Source organism: Equus caballus, chromosome 1 (genome assembly GCF_041296265.1).
Source record: "Equus caballus isolate H_3958 breed thoroughbred chromosome 1, TB-T2T, whole genome shotgun sequence".
Lineage (NCBI taxonomy): Eukaryota > Metazoa > Chordata > Mammalia > Perissodactyla > Equidae > Equus > Equus caballus.
The window spans coordinates 82,695,249-82,716,982 of record NC_091684.1 but is presented as its reverse complement, the minus strand read 5'-3'; the positions used below and the strand labels follow the sequence as shown (position 1 = coordinate 82,716,982).

The window sequence follows — 21,734 nt, the reverse complement described above, 5'->3', positions numbered from 1 at the left end:
TTATGTCCCATGCAACCTTTGCAGAGTCTCTTAGAAGACAAACTTCCAAGCATGTCCACGTAATATTAGGGACGTTACACAAAGCGAGCATTCACTCTTTATTTGAAATTCAGATTTAACTGGGCGTCCTATGCATCACTGGCTAAGTCTGGCCACCTTACACCTTCCCTCCATACTTATCCCAGTCCAGTAGCTGTCCCCACTTTGTGACTATGGTGCCAGCGCCCTTCCCCAGCAGGCCCCACTCCTGCCCTGCACCTTAGTGCTAAATCACCCTCGCTCTCTGGGCTCTGCCCATGGGAGCAGCTCAGCCAGTGCTGCCCCTGTCTGAGGGTGCTGGCTGGACACTGGACCCCGGCCGGCCCCCTGTGACCTGCTTTCTGCCACCCCCAGACATGGCTGAGGAGCCAGGCTGCCCCCTGTCCTGTGCAGTCAGCAAGAGGCGGCCCGAGTGTGAGGAGTGTGGTGGCCTGGGCTCTCTGACCGGCAGGTGCGAGTGGAGACAGGGAGATGGCAAAGGTAGGCCCCACGCAGAGCCACACAGATCACTGCGGCTGGGTGATCAAGAGGGGTGGTGATGGCTGAGTGGAAACGGGGTCCATGTAGGCCCTTCCAGCCTCTGCGGTGGCCCTCCCCACTCCAAGTCTGTTCTCCAGCACCTTGTCCCCCATTGTGGCTCCTGATGTCAGGAGAGGGCGGGCAGGAGTGCGGAGTGTGGGCAGCACAAGGACATTCAGGCTGTTCATCACTGGGGCCACAGGTGCCCGGGGGCTGGACTCTCTTTGGGCTTTGGAAGGTCTGGGCCAAAGTTGGGAGGTGCAGGGGACAGAGAGGCTCTACCTGGGACGTCCTACGCCAAGGAATGTGGCCCCAGGGAAGGAGGGGCCTGAGCTGGCTTGGATGTGGACCCTGTCGACTCTAAGCCGCGCCCACCACAAGGGTCTCACTCATGGTTTCCCTGCGCGGGCCTCAGTTTGCTCCTTGGAGGGGCCGGTCTGGCCTAGGAGGCCCTGGGCTTCCGCCCTCTTGGCTCTAGTGGTCTGACCAGGGCAGGCACTCCCATGTGACCCGGGTGGAGGTGACCTGCCCACTGTGTGTCGCAGGGATCACCAGGAACTTCTCCACCTGCTCCCCCAGCATCAGGACCTGCCCCGATGGCCACTGTGACGCTGTGGAGAGCAGAGATGCCAATGTCTGCCCCCAGGACTGCCTCCGTAAGCAGCTTGCTGGGCCTGCGAGGTCAACCCGAGCCAGCATGGGGCCCAGGGTGGGTGGGGGTAGCGAGGGGGAGAGGCTTGGACTCCCATCTCTACTTCAGCCAGACTGACCGAGCTCCTGAGTTTTATGTCCCAAACCGTTTTCTAACATTTCATTTGAACAAAGGGCTCTGCCCCCCCAGAACTGTGAAGCTTGGTGCCCTGACCTGCACTCTGCAGTGTCACCCTGGTCAGCTCACATGGAGGCAGCTCCCTCTTCCCCGTTCTGCTGACTCCTGGCTGCCCCTTCTCTGCTTCTGAAAAGCAACTGTGTGTGGACCTCAGCAAGGGCCCTGGGCAGGCTATGGGTTCCCCCTCCCACCTGCTGTGGCCGGGGAACTGACTTAAGGGCAGGTCATGCTGAGACTCCTGCTCGGGTGACCCAGACTTCTGAGCTCACTGCCCTTCCTGCGCCTGAGCATGCTGACTTCAAGTGGGGAGGGCCCTCTTACATTCCTGTCTGGTCACCCCAGGAAGCTGAGTGGGCTGCTGAGAGGCTGTTTCTGTCACCAGGGGGCGGCAGCATCATTGGTGGGCATGAGCCAGGGGAGCGCCGGGGGATTAAAGCCGGCTTCGGCATCTGCAACTGCTTCCCTGAGGAGAAGAAGTGCTTCTGTGAGCCGGAAGACAGCCAGGGTGAGAGGGGCTAGGCTTCCCACACCTCCCTGAGCCCCAGTGAGCCAGGGAGGAAATTGCAGGAAGGCAAGTGAAACCGGGGAGACCTTCTCCTTCCCTCTGTGCCTCGATTCCCCCATCTGTGCACACAGGGAGCTGGATGGGGGCCTCTGTAGAGTGCCTTCTGACCTGAAGTTCTACTATAAAGATTGGGCTAGAAAATTAGTTCTTCCACCAAATAACAGCATCTGCTCAGATTGTCCCTGTGCAGGCGCTTGACGGCACACAGCACTGACTGACTGGGTCTCCACCCCAGCCAGAGCCTCCAGGTGCCTCTTCTGGGGCAGCAGGTGGTGGGTGGCATGGGCTCCACTGAGCTCATGGGAGCCCAGGGACACTTTGCTGGTATTAGAGGTGTTGCATGGTCCTAGGTCCTGAGCCACATTCCTCCACTTCCTCCTTTTTATAAAGAAAATACAAAAGATATGGGGAACACAGAGGAAGGATTTCACCTCCCCGCCTGCCCTCCAGGGCCAGCTGGCTGCAGTGCCGCCTTCCACAGTTGGTGCAGTGGGTGCACTGCATCTGCTGTGTGACCTTGGGCAGGCTGCTTACACTCTCTGTGCCTCTCATTCCTTGTGTAAGAGAGTGGTAACCGTCTCCAATAGGGAAACCATACCTGATGGTACCTGCCACCCTCAGTGCTGTTGGAGTGTTGGCAGTTGTTCTCCTGCCTTCACTCCAGCAGCACTTGCTGCCTGCTCAAAGTTTGTCACAGCCACCACTTCCGGGCTGCTGTGAACCTGGCAGGCCGGAGACCTGGCCGCGCTGCGGACCCCTCCTGGCCTGTGGCCCCTCACACACCCCTGCCCGCAGCTCTGCTGTGTGACGAGCTGTGCCGCACAGTGATCGCGGCGGCCGTGCTCTTCTCCTTCATCGTCTCCGTGCTGCTCTCCACCTTCTGCATCCACCGCTACCACAAGAATGCCCACAAGCCGCCCATCGCCTCAGCCGAGATGACCTTCCGCCGGCCCACCCAGGCCTTCCCGGTCAGCTACTCCTCGGCCGGTGCCCGCCGGCCCTCGCTGGACTCCATGGAGAACCAGGTCTCTGTGGACGCCTTCAAGATCCCGGTAAGGTTCTACGGGAGGCAGCCCCTTCCAGAGGCCCTGCAGGTGGCACTGGCCTCTGGTCTCCGGCAGCTGGAGGTGCAGACAGGAAGGGGCACGCAGGGCTCCTGCTGCGTGTCCTACAGCCCATGAGAGGCTAGTGCATCCTTCCCTGCCGGAGGACACCGCAAGCGTTACAGTAACCCTGCTGCCTTCACCGAGCTGCCTTCCAGGGAGGACAGAGGGCGGGGGGCTGAGAGCATGGAGGCTGTTTAGAGGCTGGAGACCAAAGGGTGCTGATTTAGGTGGACTGAGATTTGGGCCATGAGGATACTGGGAGGTCAGGCTATGCTGTACCTGACAGAGGAACTGTCCTGCAGGCACACCAAGGGCTGCAGGGAGGCCCTAAAGAGTGATGTGGATTTTATTCTCAGAGGGTGGGGCCTCTGGGGGTTGGGGCTTGAGCAGAAGAGGCCCATGTTCTGCTTCATTTGTGCGGCCACTCTGTTGGGGAGTCTAAGGGAGGGTGCAGAAGTAGGAGCCCTGTGATGAGGCACTGTCCCCATCCAGGCGAGAAATGGTAGCAGGTTGGGGCTTGGCCAGGATGGCAGCGGCAGGAGGGGAGTCCATCCGCAGTGGAGGGAGGGGTTGCTGAGGGGCCTCTGAGGCGCCCATGGTAGAGCCAGGCCCCACGGCTCTGTGACCAGCCATCCAACAGGGAGTGCCAGCCAGAGCCAGCAGGCTTCCCGAGCCCCTTCTGCATGGGAGGGCCTGGACCTGTGGTCAGCCTGTGCTCCTCAGAGGCTCCCATGCTGGCCAAGCCTCCCCTCTGCCTGCCGTGCCCCTTCAGCCTTCTCATCGGGAATTCCCTGAGGTGCAGGAAGCCAGGTTCTGGGAGGGGCTGAGGGAAGTGCTTAGAGCTGAGGGTGCATGGGAACAGAAGTGCCACCCATGAGGCTGGGCAGGGAGCACTGCAGTGGGTGCACTTCGGCAGGGGCCTCCAGGCGGGAAGCTCAGCACCTTTCTGTAAGAGGGTGGACCGCGGGGCCCTGGGGCCCTGGCAGTCTCCAGCTCAGGCTGGGGTTTATAGGAAGTGCCATCCAAGGGGTGCTCACCCCTGGTGAGAGTCTGGGCCGTGGAGGCAGTTCCCGGAGGTGGTGGCCACTGTGGCCTCCCTCCCGGCTTTCCTAGTTCCAATCACTTGGCAGGTGTGGGGGGGGGTCTACAACCCTTGTCACCAGCAGCATTTCAGCCTCCAGAGAAGGCCTCTAGGATGAGCCATTTGATTCCTTTATATGCCCTGGTGGTTTGCAGTGAGGGGCACAGGAAGAGCACTTCTGGCAAGTGGACATGCACCACCCTCGGCCCATGTCACCTCTGGCCCGGAAGGCAGAGTGGCCAGAGCCCGACCTGAGGCCTGTGGGCCACACTGACCAGCTCTGGGGTCCTGGACACATTACTCAACCACTCGGCCTCAGTTTTCTCTTATATAAAGTGGGATGAGGCTGGCCCTGTGGTTGATTGGTTAAGTTCGCACACTTGCTTTGGTGGCCCAGGATTTCACTGGTTCGGATCCTGGGCGCGGACATGGCACCGCTTGTCAGGCCATGTTGAGGCAGCGTCCCACATGCCACAACTGGAAGGACTCACAACTAAAATATACAACTATGTACTGGGGGAATTTGGGGAGAAAGAGCAATTTAAAAAAAAGGAAGATTGGCAACAGTTGTTAGCTCAGGTGCCAACCTTTAAAAAAAATTAAAAAATAAAGTGGGGGGAATGATTTTGAACATTTTTAAGAGGATCAAGTCGGTGATATTCATGCGTGCTTAGTGCATCTCTGTGTGCAGTAAATGGTTATCCAGTGCAGTGTGGAGGTGAGGACACCAGGGCAGTGATGACGAGGTTGTCAACTCTGACCCTGATTGTGGGTTCTCAAGGAACCCGAGATAACACCATGAGGCCCAGGAGCTGGCTGGGTGGTGCCCCTGGCCACGGTGCTGAGATTGGGCTTCCTCTGCAACCCAGATATCAGAAAGCATGGCTCTGGTCATCTGGGGGCAGCGGGTCCCCAGTGGTGTCATCCCAGTTGGTTGGGTGAGCCTGGCAGAGCACATCGTGAGCATCACCCTGAAGTCACACCCATGCGCAGCTGCAGGGAGACTTGGGGAAGTGGATGCCCGGTGCTGGCACAGGAGGGGTGGTTCCAGAGAGGCTTCAGCATCCCCAGTCAGAGTTCAAGAACATGGGGCCCAGCTAGGGGTCTGGTAAGGCATGTCAGAGTGCCCTTGAGTGGGCCTGGTGCATGGATGGGACTTCAGTGGAATGACAGGGAGGTGGAGGAGAGCACGGTGAGCAGGTATGTGCAGGTTCAAGGTGACGGCCGGCCCCATGGGAGGAGCAGCCTCTTCTACACGTCAAGTGGAGGTTCCCAAGGAGCACAGTGGTGCTTTTCCAGGGGCTACCATGCAGAGAAGTTACACTGGACACTTCTACCTGTAGCTGGGGGTCCTGGGCTGAGAGGCAACGTGGGCCACTGGGGCCAGTTCGGTCCTCTTCAGGGTCCTGGGGATCTCTGGAGAGGGCACACCAGCGCCTGGGCTGCAGGCCAGTCAGCCCCTTGTGGGCCTGGTGTCCAAAGCGGAGGCAGTGTCAAGAGGCTTGGGCCTGACTCCCAGCAAAGAGGCCATACTCCCATGTGAGCACCTGTGGGTGCTGAGTAAGCCCTGAGAGACGACATGGGCCTGGGGTGGCCCAGGACACCAGAGTCCAGGGCCGGTCCATGGCAACACCTGCCATGGGAGAGATTCATCATGTAACGGCACCTCAGGGCCCAACTGTGGGGTCCTGTCCTTGGGGGACGTGGGTGGCCATCACCTACTGGTTCAGATGACAGTCAGTTTTCTGCACACTGGAGCTTGATCACCAGGGGCTTGTTTCTGGGTCTCCCCTCTTCCTGGCCTCTTACCCTTACTATCTTTCTCTCCTCTTCTCTTCTCTCCCTTCCTTCAACCCCAACGTAGGAGGATCCAAAGTGGGAATTCCCTCGGAAGAACTTGGTTCTTGGAAAAACTCTGGGAGAAGGCGAATTTGGAAAAGTGGTCGAGGCAACGGCCTTCAGGCTAAAAGGCAAAGCTGGGTACACGACCGTGGCTGTGAAGATGCTGAAAGGTACCTGTCCAGGCAGTGCACACAGGTGGCTCTGTCACGTACACCTGCAGGAGCTCCTGGGGTGGATGAGGCCACTGCGAAAGCCAGGGCACAGGCAGCCAGCCTGGCACCTCCTGAAGAGCCTCCCATTGCTGTTCTGAGTGGCCACAGTCTGGGGACCCCCACTGTGGATGATGTGGGCTTGGGTGATGGGAAGCAGAGCAAGGACTTTCTTCCCTTGGAAGGTTCTAGAGTGGCTCTGTTTCTATACCAATGTTGGATAAAGATCTGAGATTTTAAAAATTTAAAAGCCTTTTGGTTTTGAATCGCCAGCTCTCTCCACCCCAGTCTGCCCCATTCATTCCTCTCAGCCAAGCATCCACTGGGGCCCTGGTGAAGACACTGCCTGTTAGGACTGGCCCCTGCCCCCTAGGGCCCTGCCTTGCCTGATCCCCAGTGGCCCCCAGTGGGCCTACTCTACCCCAGTCTTGCCACAAGTGACCAGTCATGCCACAAGCTTGGCTCTGGGCGGACACACATGTACACGCACACACGCACACTCATACTCATGTTTTTCAGCAGAGATTGGGCGGATGCTCTCTGCCGTGGCCAGGCTCCACCAACCGAGGGAGGGCCCAGCAGCCGTGAGGCAGGCACAAGTTGGCCGGTGCACATGCAGGTTCTAGTGCAGCAGTCGGGGGCCACATAGCGCAGAGTGCTTCTGGATGCTTACCCAGGCCCTCAGACTGAGGTCGCCCCTTGTCCATGAGACCCCAGGCCCTAAGGGAACACAGTGAAGCTGGCCCCAGGCCACCCCCATGTGATCCATGGGGTCCCAATGCCCTGTCTCCCAGCTTTCTTCTTGTTTCCAGACAAGTCTGCAGCCAGAGGAGGTGGCATAGCACAGCTGGGCAGTGGACCACATGGCAGCTGACCCAGAAGAACTGTTTAGCCACAGCTCTGACTCCAGATACCTCCACACCCAGGTTCTTGGTGGGAGCAGAGCACAGCTCTTCCCACCCTCGGGATGCATGCACTCAGCGTGCAAGAGGGCTTCTGTGAAGTCTCATGGTCTTCACCCTTCTCCAGGCCTCGCCCCCCACTGTTGAGTGCTTCATCATCGGGTGTTTGGGGACACCAGGGAGTCCCCTTACCTTCCCAGAAGGATTAATGGTGGGGGGCGGTCTCTGTGCACCACTGTCTTTAAAATAATGGTGATTGGAGGGAAATAATGCCACTTATACACACAGCCCAGCCCTGGGGGCCTTTCCGTGGAAAGATCCTGCTCATCTGGAAGTTTGCTCCTCAGGGATCTTATTCCCCAGAGGCAGATGAGGTCTCTGTCAGCCATCACACAGGGTCTTTGCGGGCCATGATCTGAAACTGGGTCGGATGTCTGAAGGAGATAACCATGGTCTGTGCAGACCTCTGGTGTGGGTCATGTGACCCAGCATGGTCACAGAAGGGGCTTCCAGGAAGGATCGGTTTGCAGCCTGCTCTGTTTCTATGCGTTTCAGAGAACGCCTCCCCAAGCGAGCTGCGGGACCTCCTGTCAGAGTTCAACCTCCTGAAGCAGGTCAACCACCCACAGGTCATCAAGCTGTACGGGGCCTGCAGCCAGGATGGTAAGGCCAGCTGAGGGACGGGCAGCTGCCAGGCATAGGCCATAGGGCTCTGGGCCGCTCCATTCTTCCTCCTCTCGTTTCCCCATCCTCTCTTTCTCTGACCTCTGTTCTCTATCCTCCTGGAAACATGCTCTCTGGCTCTGGCCCCTGCCTGGAGCTTGCATCCTCCTGCATCAGTTAGAGGTCTGGGAGGAGGTGCTGCAGGAATTCCTGCATCAGGCCTCTGCTCTGAGTGCTCCCTGGGCCTGCTGGGGCTGCTCAGAGGTCTCTGGTGACATGCTGGTTGTCAGCACTGTTCCAGGCAGATCTCCCAGGGCAGGGGGCTCCAGAAATAGATGGTGCCTCCTGGGCACTTACTAGGGACCAGGTGTGCCATAACCTCCAGGTGACCCCAACTCCAGCCCTACATGGCAAAGACATGTCACCATTTCTCACAGGACACAGAAGACCAGCCTGGTCTATTGGTTTTCCAAACCCACTGTGCCACCCAGGGGCTTCTCACTGTGTGCACATGCGTTGTGTGTGTTGAGGGTATGAGGGAGACAGGGAGCAAGCAGGGCGAGAGCAGCAGTGATGCAGGTCAGCACCAGCAGGACTCAGGGCTGGGCCTAGGGCAGGACTGCAGCCCAAGAGCTGCTGAGAGCGGGTGGGAGCAGGGAGCAGGTGGCCATGTGTGGATCCAGACTCTCTGCCTCCATTAGCTGTCCCCAGCCCATGCTGCAGCAGGACTGAGGATGTAGAAAAGCATGACATCCTAGCAGCCTCCTAGGGCAGCACTGAGCACATGGCAGTCTGCTGTGGGCACCCCGGGAGAAGGTCAGCTTTGGCACAGGCAGTGGAGAGGCAGAGAGCAAGTGATGTGAGAGTGAGCTGGGACTTAATGAGTCCTCGCGCTGCCCAGAATCCAGGCACTCACCACCCAGAGCAGGGCTGTGTCCATCTGCCCCCTTATTCATAGGGTGCAGAGCCTGCCCAGGAGCCATGCAGGCTCTTCCATGCTCCACGAAGCACCCAGAGCTGGTCTGACTTCCGCCTGCCCAGAGCCCCGCAGGCAGCCAGCCCACAGCCCCCTGTCTGCCCCCAGGGCCACTCCTCCTCATCGTGGAGTATGCCAAGTATGGCTCCCTGCGGGGCTTCCTCCGGGAGAGCCGCAAGGCAGGGCCTGGCTACGTGGGCAGTGGAGGCAGCCGCAACTCCAGCTACCTGGACAACCCCGACGAGCGGGCCCTGACCATGGGCGACCTCATCTCCTTCGCCTGGCAGATCTCTCGGGGGATGCAGTACCTGGCTGAGATGAAGGTATGTGCCGTCCCAGCCCGGCCCCCCACTGCCTGTGATGGGGCCCAGGTTTCAGGGGTTCCTACTATTGTCTTTCTCATAGCTTGTCCATCGGGACTTGGCAGCCAGAAATGTCCTAGTAGCTGAGGGGCGGAAGATGAAGATTTCGGATTTTGGCCTGTCCCGAGACGTTTATGAGGAGGATTCCTACGTGAAGAGGAGCAAGGTACCGTGTCCTGGGGTGTGCTGACACGGGGCTCGCAGGCTGGATGGGGGGCAGTAGTCAGGGTGCCCGCAGGGGTGGGGCAGGACACTTAGAACATCTGGAGAGGGTAAAGCAGATTTTTAGCATCTAAGCTTCTAGCCCTTGTCCCCAAATCCTTTCCTGATCTTGGGTCCCCAGAGACCCAGTTCAGGACTCATCCCCGGGTCTGTTTCTTCTCTTCCTGAGGGCCATACCCACCCTTCCAGAGCTGCCTGCCAGGGAGCTGGGGCCGCATAGCTTCTCTTGTGTTTAGTCACAGTCACTTTTGAAGGTCACCTAATGTTGCAGAAATACCCGTTCTCTTCTCTGCAGTTGTTCCTCTCACTTCTACAGAGTGAAAGGTCACCATTTCCTTTCTGTGTAACTTTAGCTCTTTACTCAGAGGAGAGTAAAGTGAAATAAACCCAAGCTTGGCAGTCATTCTTTGCAGAAAGGAATGAACCACTTTGCAGGTGTAGGTTCCCCAGGAGAGGGCCCTGGGAACCCCCAGCTGGGGGAGTTTGGAAGACACACAGGAGGCCCTGGAGATGGGGTCCAGAGATGCAGCATACGGTTCTTGGAAGCTTTCTCTGCAGTAGGTGGTCCAGGACCCTTCTGGGGACATCTGGTTCCCTGGCATTGTCCAGTTCCCTGTGGCATTGGTCTTGACCTTCTTAGTTCTGTTGCCCTCTCAGCCCATCTCCTGTAGCCTCCCTATGACAGACCAGACAGAGCCAGCTCACGAGAGCTGTGGGTGACCCAGCAGTCAGAACAGACACTGCTCAAAAAAGAAAAACACAAAAAGGAACCCCTTACACTCCAGCTCTGCTCTGAGTGGTCGAGAGAAGCCCATGTGTTGTCAACGGCTGTGAGGATGATGTTCCATTTCTTTTGGGGTTTCCGTAGTGACAGCACATCTCAGAACTGCTGAAGGGGAAGCAGAGAGGGCTACTCCCTGCCCGTGGAGGGGCGTGGACAACCTTCCTGTGGGCGCACTGTCTGTCCTTCATGAAGGCCCTGTGTCATGGCATGGAGAAGCACAAGACATCCAAACAGAAGAGCCACCTCAGCCCCTGGAGAGCAGAGGCTGCAGGCAGCGTTGTTACAGACACATGCCCCAGAAACAGTCATGGTGCTTAAGGACATAAATCCTGAGGAATGCTTTAAAGAGAAAGGAATTACAGTAAATGTTGCATTAAAATCCGGTGCTGTCACTTTTTTATTGATTTGTGCCTTAAGACTTAACCTATTGAAAAGCTGTTCTCAAGTTGCATTGGAAAGGTTTTGTTAGGTCTGATGCCAGCACCGCTGTGGTGGGGGGCACTCTTTCAGAGGATGCTAAAATGGCCCTGGATAAAATAAAAGGAAAAAACCGGCCCCAAGGCGTGTAAATAGATTTCTTCCCTCAGAGCTTCTCAGAAGAGGCTTTAGTGTGTTAGTTTGCGTCAGAAGTCCCCAGGATGGAAGCACTAGATGTTGGTTTCCCAAATTCGTTTGCCTTCAGAAATCAGGGGACATCTTGCTGGACAGTGTTCTTGGCCCACAACTTGGGCAGCACTATCCAGGGCGCCCCAGAGCTTCCCAGATGCAGTCATAGGGGGATCTGGCTTGGGCTTGGTCTCAACTCCTTGGGTTTCTTCTCAGCAAGGATGTGCTGCATGACAAGCATACCCTGTGTGGCTGTGGGCAGACCAGCTGACTCCCTCTGGCATCTCAGCCATGCTTGGGAGGGCCATGCTGTAGCTACGGCCCCTCCAAGGCTGTGCTGCCAGTTCTGTACCCAGGAACATTTGAGGTGTCATTATTCAGCATCCCTCAAGAGCTGGAAGTGCCTGGGACACGGCCCCACCCTCCTCTACATCCCCCTCCCCCATTTCTCAGGGTGTCAGAGAGACATTAATGCCTTTTTTCCCTCTCTCTCTTTAGGGTCGGATTCCAGTCAAATGGATGGCAATTGAGTCCCTTTTTGATCATATCTACACCACCCAAAGTGATGTGTAAGTGTGGGTGGAGCCTTGCTGGGGTGGAAATTATACACTTAAGGGGCCATGACGCCTGTCAGGCAGCTCAGCTGGGGAGCAGTGCTGGCCTTGAGTGCCTGTCAGCTCATGCCACCCATCCACAGTGACCCCACCCAAGCTGAGGAGACTTTGTGTATTCATTCAGCAAATGGCCAGGGCCCAGGCAGTAGTTCTGAAAGCCGCAGTGGAATGCGTGGAGCAGTAAGCAGGTGGCTGCAAATCCCCCTCTCCTCCCATCTCGTCCACCACCCCCCTCATCTCCCCTCCCCTCTCCTCTCTTGGCATCTTAGTGACATACAGGCCGAGCCACAGTTCCCCTCCTGTGGGCCTGACATGGGCTGGAGTCAGACAGGCCCCCCTAGGACTTGGCCCCACCCACAGGCTGGGGTGGCCTTGAGTGAGTTTCTTGGCTGGTGTGCCCCAAACTGCTCAGAGATGGGAATCAAAACTCAGTCTCCCAGGTCAAATTACAAGACTTGATAGTTTTCAAAAACACAGCAGACTTGTTTTTGAGTGTTCTGCTATCAACAAACATGCGTATCTTGAATAATGTAGGGTGTGAAAAGGCAGTTCTTAAATAGTTTTAAACAACTGTTTTCTGATTACAAAAGGTGACTGTAAAGCAAGTGGAAAATGCAGAGAAAAGCATAATGGAGAGACTAAAAGTCACTTGGATCCCACCACCCCTAAGTAACTACAGCTGGCCCTCACAGGCATGGCCTTCTAGTCTTTTCCGTGGTGTGCAGTTAAATGTTTTTTATTAGTGTAAGTGGGCTTGTATGATAATGCTGTTTTCTGATAGAATTTTGTGCCTACTTCACAGTAAATTTTCCCTCACAATTAAATATTTTTCCGTAGCAGTGCTTTTTTTCCCCCTAAGATTTATGAAAATTCCCAAGCATACATAAAAGGTGAAGGAATTGTGCAAGGATCCCTGTGCCCCGTGGCCTAGGTCCCCACCTCACGTTTGGCTACTCTGTGCCATCTCTGGGGCTTCGGCACATCACTTTGAGGCCAGCCAGGTGCCCCTTGTGGGTGTGGGGGCCGAGCTCAGGCAGGGGCTTGGCAGGGCTTCAGCATCAAAGGGGTGGCGTGGGGCAGGCAGATGCTCGTCCCCACCTCCATTCCACATCCATCTGTGCAATTGGCAGGCCCAGGATGAAACCCATGAGCAGTTGGGCCTGGGCTGTTCTCTGCACTGGGGACTGATGGGGTCAGCAGCTATTGGGGGGATGGACATGTGGGCCGCATGGAGGGCACTACAGGCCCAGTGCAGCCACTCACTGATCGTCTTGCTCCCCACAGATGGTCCTTTGGTGTCCTGCTGTGGGAGATTGTGACCCTGGGGGGCAACCCCTATCCTGGGATTCCTCCTGAGCGGCTCTTCAACCTTCTGAAGACAGGCTACCGGATGGAGAGGCCAGACAACTGCAGCGAGGAGATGTGAGCAGGCTTTGCCTTGGCCCAACCTCCCTTGGACATGGACACGCTGGATTTTAGAGGAAAGGGGACACGTGCACTCATTTCCTTCCCCACTCCTGAGACACTGGCCCAGAGTGAGCTGGGTGGTGGGTAGTGACAGGGCAGAGTATGACGGGTCAGAAGTCTGAGAACCGGCCTCAGGCATGACGGCAGATGCTGAGGACCCCAACTCCGCTGGGGGCTGGTTGGGCTTCCTTGGGGGACTTACAAGGATGAGGGGGAGCAGGGCTCAGGTAGGAAGGATGAGAGGGCACTTCAGACTAAGGTTGCCGCTCTCGAGCCCCAGGCCAGAGACCTGTCGCCACAGGACACTCAGGGAGGGCCAAGTAATTCAGAATGGCCCAAGGGGTGTGTACTAGGGAGTGGCCAAGTGGAAGCACAAAGTCAGGTACGGGGAGCCTGGACTTCAGCCCAAAGGCATCAGAGTCTTCACCCACTGTAGTTGGTGGTCGGTGGTCTGTCAGATGATTCTCAGAGGACAGGTTGAGAACACATGAGAAAGGGGCCATCCACAGGCAGAGACAGGCTGGGCCATTCATCCCACAAAGTCTGTTGTGCACTTGCCACGTGCCAAGCTTGGGGCTAGAAAGGGGACTGCAAGGGTGAGTAGGTACTGCCTCCCTGGCTGGCCTGGGCTGGTAGCCAGCTGACCCAGCGCGCACCCACACAGCAGCCCTGGAAGCCCTGCTGCCGTGCCAGGGGTGTGATTGGCAGAAGTTTTTGTTTGTTTGTTTCCACACCCAGTTCATCCTTTGTAAGAGTTTTAAGGACTGTATTTCCCTCTCAGCCACCATAGTGGGCACGGCATCCCGTCAACTGTTTACCAGTGTCTCTGAAAGGGAATTGAAAACAAATCTTTCTGAAGGGAAGGGAAGCTTCCAGGATGCTGGACCACAGCATGTGGTGCCTGGAGCTTCCAATGACCCCTCAGACCCTGGCCCAGCTCAGAGAAGGATGTCAGTGATGCATAAACTTTGGGGTTTGGAAACAGACCCCCTGGGTCCAGGGCACTGTGCTGGGTGTGGTGCTGTGATTGGATGGTCCTTGCTGGGTTATAACTGCCCATCTGCACTTCCCGCCAGGTACGGTCTGATGCTGCAGTGCTGGAAGCAGGAGCCAGACAAGAGACCAGTGTTTGCTGACATCAGCAAAGACCTGGAGAAGATGATGGTTAAGAGCAGAGTGAGTACCTGGAGCCAATTCCTGGTGCTGGCCACTCACAGGCTGAACATGGCACTGGGCGGATGCCAGCCTCACCCCAAGGCAATGGTTTTAGGTCTGTGGAGCTCCCAGTGCAGGGGTAGAGTGAGGCTGTGCAGAGGGAGATGGTCGTGCTGTCGTCTGAGGGCAGCCAGCAACTGAACCCTTCTCTTTCAGCCAGGCCCCTTGGGCTTTTTTTCAAATCATGAATAAACCAAGATTATTAGTTTGACGCTTAGGAAGAACTCTCCACACACAGAGTGGGAGGAAAATATTTTAAAGCCAAATAAAGTCGTTTTCAATAATGGAACATGAGAAAGTAGAGTTGAAGTGGGTGTCTTAAATTCAGATGCTTTGAGGGACCCAGCTGGGGGTGGGAAGTGACTAAGGAATGGTGGGGACTGTGACAAACGTGAGCACGCCAGCCCCCTCTAAAGAACCCCTCACTGTAGCCGTATGTAACCTATAGGAATATGAGTGCCAGCATGTCAGATCTTCTGAATTTTAAGGGATATTTTTGTTGTTTCCAGTTTTTAATGTTAGCAACTCATTTAAATTCCCAAAAGCTCAGTGTGGGCCAAACAAAACATATCTGGGAGGCTAGTTTCAGCCCCTGTGCCTACAGTTTCCAACTCTGCAGCTAAATTTGAGAGTCAACAAAGTTTTAACTCCTTTATTGGGCAATTGCTGCGTACCGTATTTTGTCTTAGGTGCTGGGGATACAAGTAAACAAGACAGGCACAGACCTTGCCCTGGGGTTTCATCCTTACATTGACACATTTACTAAAAGTTGTTATTTCTTCTAACACAAAAGCAAGATGCATGGTCCAGTCCACTTTTAACAAACCTAACGTCAGTGTATCGCTTGGGCAAAGCTGCTGAATCCTGTGAATCCAGGGTTGTCCTAAAATAAGTAATAGCTGATGCCAAAAGAGCTGGCCTTCCTCGAATAGTATTGAGAAACAGCCAGAAAAATGTCGGAACTGTTCTTTTACGCATTTAACCAGGGCAGTGGAAGTAGTACACACTTGAGAATCGTCATGCTTGGGAGCTGAAGCCTATAGCAGTATCCTGTGCAGAACCCACATCAGTGGCTTCAGATTTCTGGGTCCTGACTGATGTTCTAGACAGCAAGGGTCCTTGGAGGAAAGCTGAAAAGTGTCCAGCAGATTGGGGTGCTTCTTGGCACTCCCACATGAGTAATGGGGCTGCAGCTAGCTCTCCCAGAGCCTTGGGCATTGTCAACAGGCTGGTTCCCCAGGCTCAGGTCTTGCTGAGAGGCAAGTAGGCCAGTGTGGGATGGGACTCAGCCAGGGCTTCTGCACTTGGGCAGAGAGGGGCCGGGGCATGTCTAGTAGTAGCCCGTGCCGAGGTAGTGATCAACCATCTCTCTCTTCCAGGACTACTTAGACCTGGCTGCGTCCACCCCATCTGACTCCCTGCTCTACGACGATGGCCTCTCGGAGGAGGAGACACCCCTGGTGGACTGTAATAATACTCCCCTCCCTCGAACCCTCCCCTCCACGTGGATTGAAAACAAACTCTATGGTAGAATTTCACATGCATTTACTAGATTCTAGCTACATTGTTCCTCTCTGCACTGTCCTTACTCTCTGTAATGCTTTTTAAGAGTGTTTCTGGTCTGAATGAAACCAAAGTCTGCTCTGAACCTTTTTCTTTGTAAATGTCTGACTTTGCATCTGTCTACATTCAGGCATTTTTGCAACTGTGTTTTTTTAAAAGGATGTGAAAATGTGTAATAACCACACTGCCCAGCAATTTAAGATGATGGAGGAGGAGAAAGAGAGCAGGGCAGACCTCTCAGGGGATATTGAGAAAATGACGAATAAGTCCTTTCTGGGGTGGATATCAAGTCATAGTACTTCTAATTTAACTACTGGGATAAATTTACCCAATCTGGGGAGGCATTTAATTTAGAAAGAGTAGCCGGCACACCCTGCCTGCACTGAGAGCACAGACAGTGGGCCCCCTAGACCCCGTCTGGGCCGGCAGGCGGCTCTTGGAGGCCACCGGTGCTGGGGAACAGTGTCCGGCCTTGGCCCCAGCCATGTGTCCCTCCTCAGGGAGGACACACGCAGACTGCTGTTTTCACATCCTTTGCATTAGTCACTGTCATGATGGTTGTCATTTATGAAGTCAGTGCTAAAAGCTAGAGCAAATGCTTTTTGAAAGAACATAGTCCGTGGTGCTTTGGTCTTGCAATGGACAGTAAATACGGTTCTTGCCAAAACTCCTTCTTTTGTCTTCAATTAAATACTTGAAATTTTTTTCTGTTTCCTACCTTTATCATTAATCGTTCTGAAGTCTTGGAGTTGCAAGCCTTTCTCAGCTGAGATGGTTCCTTTTGCATGCCTCCTGAGTCACGGGTTCCTTGCTGGCTTTGGGTCTAGGGCTGCACGCCACTTGTCATGTCGACGCTGTAGGGCTCGCCTGCGTGCGCCCTTGATTTGGAAGATCCTCTCCTCCGTGGTAGGCCTGGGTGGAAGACAAGTAGGCATCTTTACTTTAGAGAATTTCTATAGAAGCTTCCTGCTGCAGTAAGCCATTTAGTACAGCAACGTGCTGATGCTTTATGCTGCCTTCGTAAAAAGAGTTAAACAGGTCAACAAATACGTTTATCAGATTTGAGAGTTTGAAGCTCATACAAATCAAAATTGGTAGTTTCTGTTATGTTACAGTTACCAAGAGAGCACGTGACATTTCCCCTAAATATAACAGTGTTTTGGAAACCTGGAACAAGAAACCATTCGTGTAATTGGCACAGAAACCAGAAGTTTGGTTTGAACCTCAAAGGGAGTTTTGCCAAGGCCTTACTGTCTGCACATGAAGTTTTGTTCTTCAGTGCAGAACAAATGATCTGTTTTCATTTTTAGGCATGTCAGACCCGAACTGGCCTGAAGAGAGTCCTGTACCACTCACGAGAGCCGATGGCACTAACACTGGGTGTCCGAGATATGCAAATGATAGTGTATATGCTAACTGGATGGTTTCACCCTCAGCGGCACAGTTAATGGACGCGTTTGATAGTTAACATTTCTTTGTGAAAGGTAATGGACTCACGAGGGGGAGAACATGCCGAGAACGGAAGGTCTGCTGGCCCCTAGCAGACGTAGCGCCCTGGACGAGGGTCCTGAGTCCAGCATTTAGGGACTCCTTTCTCTTCAGCCCTCGGCAGTGTCCAGTGTTGGTCTGTGTTCATCAGTGACCACCACACACTCTGTGCTTACACATGTGAGTCCCTCATTCACTGCCTGAACTGTTTGATTTTTCTGGTTGCCAGCAATCAAGGCAACAAGATTTAAACCTGAAGCACACACACACAAGGCAGCAGGAAAAAAACTGGCCAAGCAACAGAATAAAAGACATCTCATAGTGGTGTCCAAGTGGTGTCAAAGCCCTGCCAGGGCTCAGGGGGAAGAGGGGACTGCCGGACAGGCCTTGGCTCAGCATTTGAGAACCTAGGGAATGGTTTTTTAAAATCATGTAACCTTTTCTTAGGAAGACATTTGATTTTTATCATGATTCAGATAATTCTTAGATTTAGCACAATGGAGAGATTGGATGCCATATTTGCTACGTAGATAGGTGGCATGAGGGGAGAGGGCCCACAAATCCCATTAGTCCCCAGATGAGAACAGTACAAAGAAAAGGGGCTCATGAGTGGAGTGGCCTCCAGTCCGAGGATTGCTGACAGCAGAGACTTGGCTGCTGTGAATCCCACCCCCGCCAGCCTTCAGTACAGGGCACATGTCCAGCACCAAAAAGTGGTGGCTCATCTCACACATTAGGAGTGGGTGGAGCTAGTGCTCAGTTTAAAGGGACAGCTCAGCTAGTTATGTTAGAAGTTGCATTGACAATGACCAAAGACTGCTACACCTCTGATTACAGTTCTGATGTGGAAAAGACAATGTTTTGGCTCTTATAGAGCTTGTGTGAAAACGTACATGTATCCACTTTTCCTGTGTTTGTAACTTAACGCTGCTATAGCAAGCCCATTTTTGTTTCTTAGTTTCTGACCATGACTCATAAGCTTCTTGTCATTCTTCACTGCTGGTTTGTGGTCACAGACACTCAGCACTCCTCCCATCTTGTGGGGGTGGCTTTCGGGAAGCCCCAGCAGCGCTTCTGTCTGTCTCGGCACTGTAACTTTGCAGGAGAGGGTCGTTACCAAAACACTGCCTAGTCTTCAGACTTAAAGCACTGTGAAAGGACTTACAGTAGCCCCATTAAAATACTGTGTTTTATAGGCATTTCACAAAAGCAGTAAGATCATGGCATTTTTGTGGCCAAGAAGGCTTCATTGAGTATGTCTCAGAGCCTCATGCTGCGTGTGTGTATATATATGTACACACACCCAGAGAGAGAGCTGGAAAAACACTTACTGGAGATGTAACGTGGCTTTAATTGGGGCCATTTTTCAGATACACTGTGATAAATTCTTTTACAAATATCTAGCGGTAAACTTTTGGTTTTCAGATGTGCTTAATGATAGTCTTATTAAATAAGGACAAACTCTCTCAAATTATTAAAAATGCCTACCCAATAAGTGTGAGTTGCTCCAGCAGGTTTGTTCTCGGCAGAATGAGAACTTCAGCTCTAACTGGCTGACCCAGTGACGAGGAATTAACCCTTGACTAATAATCTGTCTATTCCTGAGTTATAAAAGTACTCATACTTACTAGTCCTAGAAGACAGAATTTTCATATGCATATATGCAGAAGTTACTAAGTGCTAAGTATTACTGAGTATTAAGTAGCAATCTGTCAGTTATTAAAATTTGTAAAATCTATTTATGAAAGGTTCTTAAACCGTACCATGTTAATTTGTTTTTGTAATCAAGATGACTAATAAAATAATTTCAGTTATGTAAATAAAATCACATATCATAAAATGTGTAAACTTCTTTTCTCTTTTTAACTTCCTAGTGGGAAACATCAGACTTCTGATTTTGAAGTTTCAATACAAGGATTCAAATATCACAGGAGAATCTGTTGTGGTAACCACCCAGGAAGTAATAGGGACCGAAGGCCTAGGAGGCTCTTGGTGATGCTATTTATTTGTTTTGCACAATATGTATGTGAATAGGCACATTTATAATAACTGTTAAAAACTCACTAATTCTGCCATTCGGGAATTCCTTCCCTAGGATAGAGCAGCAGCCAATGTCGAGTTCAGGTATTCGCAGTTCTCTATCAAGTTACTTGCTGCTTATTCCTTGAAGCTGGAGTTGGACAGTTGTGGGAGAGAGAATGTAAAATGTGTAGTCATGACTGAAGGTCCATTAGAAGTTGGAGGAAAAATTTTGCCCTGAACCACTCTGAAGCTTAAAATACCAAATGCTTCTGTTTATGTTTCCTGTTGGGTTGTGTAGGAATTCTATGAGCTGCTCCTCAAACGCCTGCCAAGGTGCAGGTGGATCAGTCAGCCAACATGAGTTATTACCAACATAAATCTGATTTACGGTTGCATTGTGCATTGGATGCTGAGGGCCCGTGTCATTTTCTGGGTGCGTACATAAGCATATGCACACACAGGGGCTGCCTCAGGCCCACAGTGCCACAGCTCCTGGCCCTCACCATCTGCATCTACTCTCAGCTTCCTCTTTCAACCTGGACCACAGGGACTGGAAATAAATGTGATTTCTAGGGTCTGTTATTTGCTGCAGTCTCTACCTCTGAATGTTTAGAAACCCACGCTGAGAAAAGCTAATAGTAAAATACTAAAAGCCCCTTTTTCAAGAGCAAAGAACTTCCATTAGGAGTGTTTGTGTGTGTTTGGTTGGTTTATTTCTCTTAAAAAGCACATTCTCCACCAGCCTCCATGCAGGATTCCTTCCCACCACAAAGCCAGCTTATTTGGGTAGAAATGTAGTTGAATATAATATCTGAGAACTGGGTTTGGACAAATACTTTATATATAAAAGAAAATTTGGAAGGAAAGCATAATTTCCTCCAGAATAAAGAAAGGAGTTTTCCCCCAGCAGAGCAGTGAATGGGGTCCTTCCCTCTAGATCTTATTCACTTGTAGGATATGTAGCTGGTGGTATTTAAGGTGGTTCTAGGAAGTGCCTAAGAAATCCTTGCCTCTGTGGCCCTGGACAGGACATAGTAAACGTGGTTCCAAAGGACACGTGCAGCGTGGGGGCGCGCGCCTTTCTGGTCTTCAGCTTGAAGATGCCGGGGAGCTTGTCCTCTGCTCCTGTGCCCACACAGACAGAAAACGCCCCTCTCCACTGAGGCTGCCTGCCCTGGCCCGGTCCCTTCTCCACAGCAGCAGCCTGGATGGCCCCGTGAGAACTTTGTCGAGTCTCACACCTCTTTAGGGAGCTGGGACTCACATGAAGGATTCTCAGCTGAGATCATGAGAAACTAGAACCTGTATGCAGAGAATGTTTCAATTTGGGGTACGCTGCCATGTCCTGCAGCCTGGGCCCAATGGGTGGCTGTGTAACAGCTAGGAGAAAAAGCTTCACCCCCAGAGTTAAAGAGGTGCACACTGCGAACGTCTGAAAGAAATCACACCTAATCGTTGCAACTCAGGTTTCGATTCCTATGTTAAGCGACAGGATATTTTTGCAGATGTTTCTGGGATGTGTTAAATCACAGGGCCTGGCCAATTGAGATCTCTCAGCGGGAGCCAAGGCCAGGGATCTGTGACAGGGAACCCATCTTGGCAGCTACCGGGACGTCAGTGTCACAGAGAACTGGGCCAGGCTGAATGGAGGGAGTTGGGACCCAAGACGACTGCAACCACTGTGACTTCAGGAGTTCTGTGCCACACCAGGAGAGACCATGATCCTGCACCCTTTCAGATGACACTGAGCAATTCAAGTTCAAAATTAGTGTGAGGTAAATCAGGCAAGGTAAGAAAAGTGCATTCTAAAACTAAAAAAAAAATCCTCATTTTTGAGAAGGAAACCATTTTGATATGTCATACACAGATAATACTTACTATGCAAATTGCCAATTTCTTGAATAAAAATGTGAAGTTCATTTTAAGTGTCTGTGTTTTTATTTATCTTTGTCAATTTTGCAAACAGTGCCAGAGTAAACCGTATCCTTTTTGGCTGCTCTTGTTTCTCACCTGGACTCCAGTCCTCTTCTGCACTTGTCATTTTCCCCACGGAGGGAAGTCATTCCTGTAGGTTGGGAAGGGTCCCACCCAGAAGGAAGAACATGAAGCTGCCTCTTGCTACTTGAGGCAAGAGACTTTGTTTGTCTGGAGGACTGCGGGAGGCCCATGTGATTCCTGTGTCAGAGCCTCTGACCTCGGAGGCTCCTCTCACCCAGGGCGTGTGACTTGCTCCATATTTTGTGCCTCTATTCTGAGAGTTTCAAAAAGCTTGAAGATTTTCCTAGTGGCCCTGTGGCCCCAGGACGTGAGAGGCCAAGAGCGCGCCAAGGGTTAGGGGGACTTTATGAGTGTCTGGAAAGAAAAGTAAGATTAAAGGAAGTGACTTTTTAAGAGTAGGAGTGACACAGAGGATGAAAGGACTCTGGTCTCTCACAAGAGAGTCAACGAAAGAAGTAAAGGAAGTGTTGTAGTAGAAAATTATATTTTTTAAGAGAGGTCCAATTATCTATAATCCTTAGCTTTGTCAAAATAAATAAAGACCACCCAAATGAGAACAAGCAGAAGTTATTTATTCTGAACTTGCCATAGCAAGGGAGTCAGCCACCATCACTTGTTTTTGGCAGAGACTGAAAGGCAGGCAGAGGAGAGGCTTCAGGTAT

At 52.8% G+C, this 21,734-nt stretch overlaps 1 protein-coding gene across 2 annotated transcripts in view; it reads left to right on the top strand.

The window, feature by feature from the left end:
* RET (ret proto-oncogene) overlaps window positions 1–18,890 on the top strand; it is a 54,547-nt gene extending 35,657 nt beyond the window's left edge. For both annotated transcript variants that reach the window (XM_023646736.2, XM_070228431.1), the window contains 13 exons: window positions 394–519; window positions 1,104–1,214; window positions 1,770–1,892; window positions 2,748–3,004; window positions 6,004–6,151; window positions 7,648–7,755; window positions 8,840–9,054; window positions 9,137–9,259; window positions 11,204–11,274; window positions 12,604–12,741; window positions 13,863–13,962; window positions 15,381–15,528; window positions 16,875–18,890. In XM_023646736.2, the coding sequence (XP_023502504.1) occupies window positions 394–519; window positions 1,104–1,214; window positions 1,770–1,892; window positions 2,748–3,004; window positions 6,004–6,151; window positions 7,648–7,755; window positions 8,840–9,054; window positions 9,137–9,259; window positions 11,204–11,274; window positions 12,604–12,741; window positions 13,863–13,962; window positions 15,381–15,528; window positions 16,875–17,032 (1,826 nt within the window). In that variant the 3' untranslated portion in view covers window positions 17,033–18,890. The remainder of the gene's footprint in view (window positions 1–393; window positions 520–1,103; window positions 1,215–1,769; window positions 1,893–2,747; window positions 3,005–6,003; window positions 6,152–7,647; window positions 7,756–8,839; window positions 9,055–9,136; window positions 9,260–11,203; window positions 11,275–12,603; window positions 12,742–13,862; window positions 13,963–15,380; window positions 15,529–16,874) is intronic.
* Window positions 18,891–21,734: the final 2,844 nt, after the last annotated feature.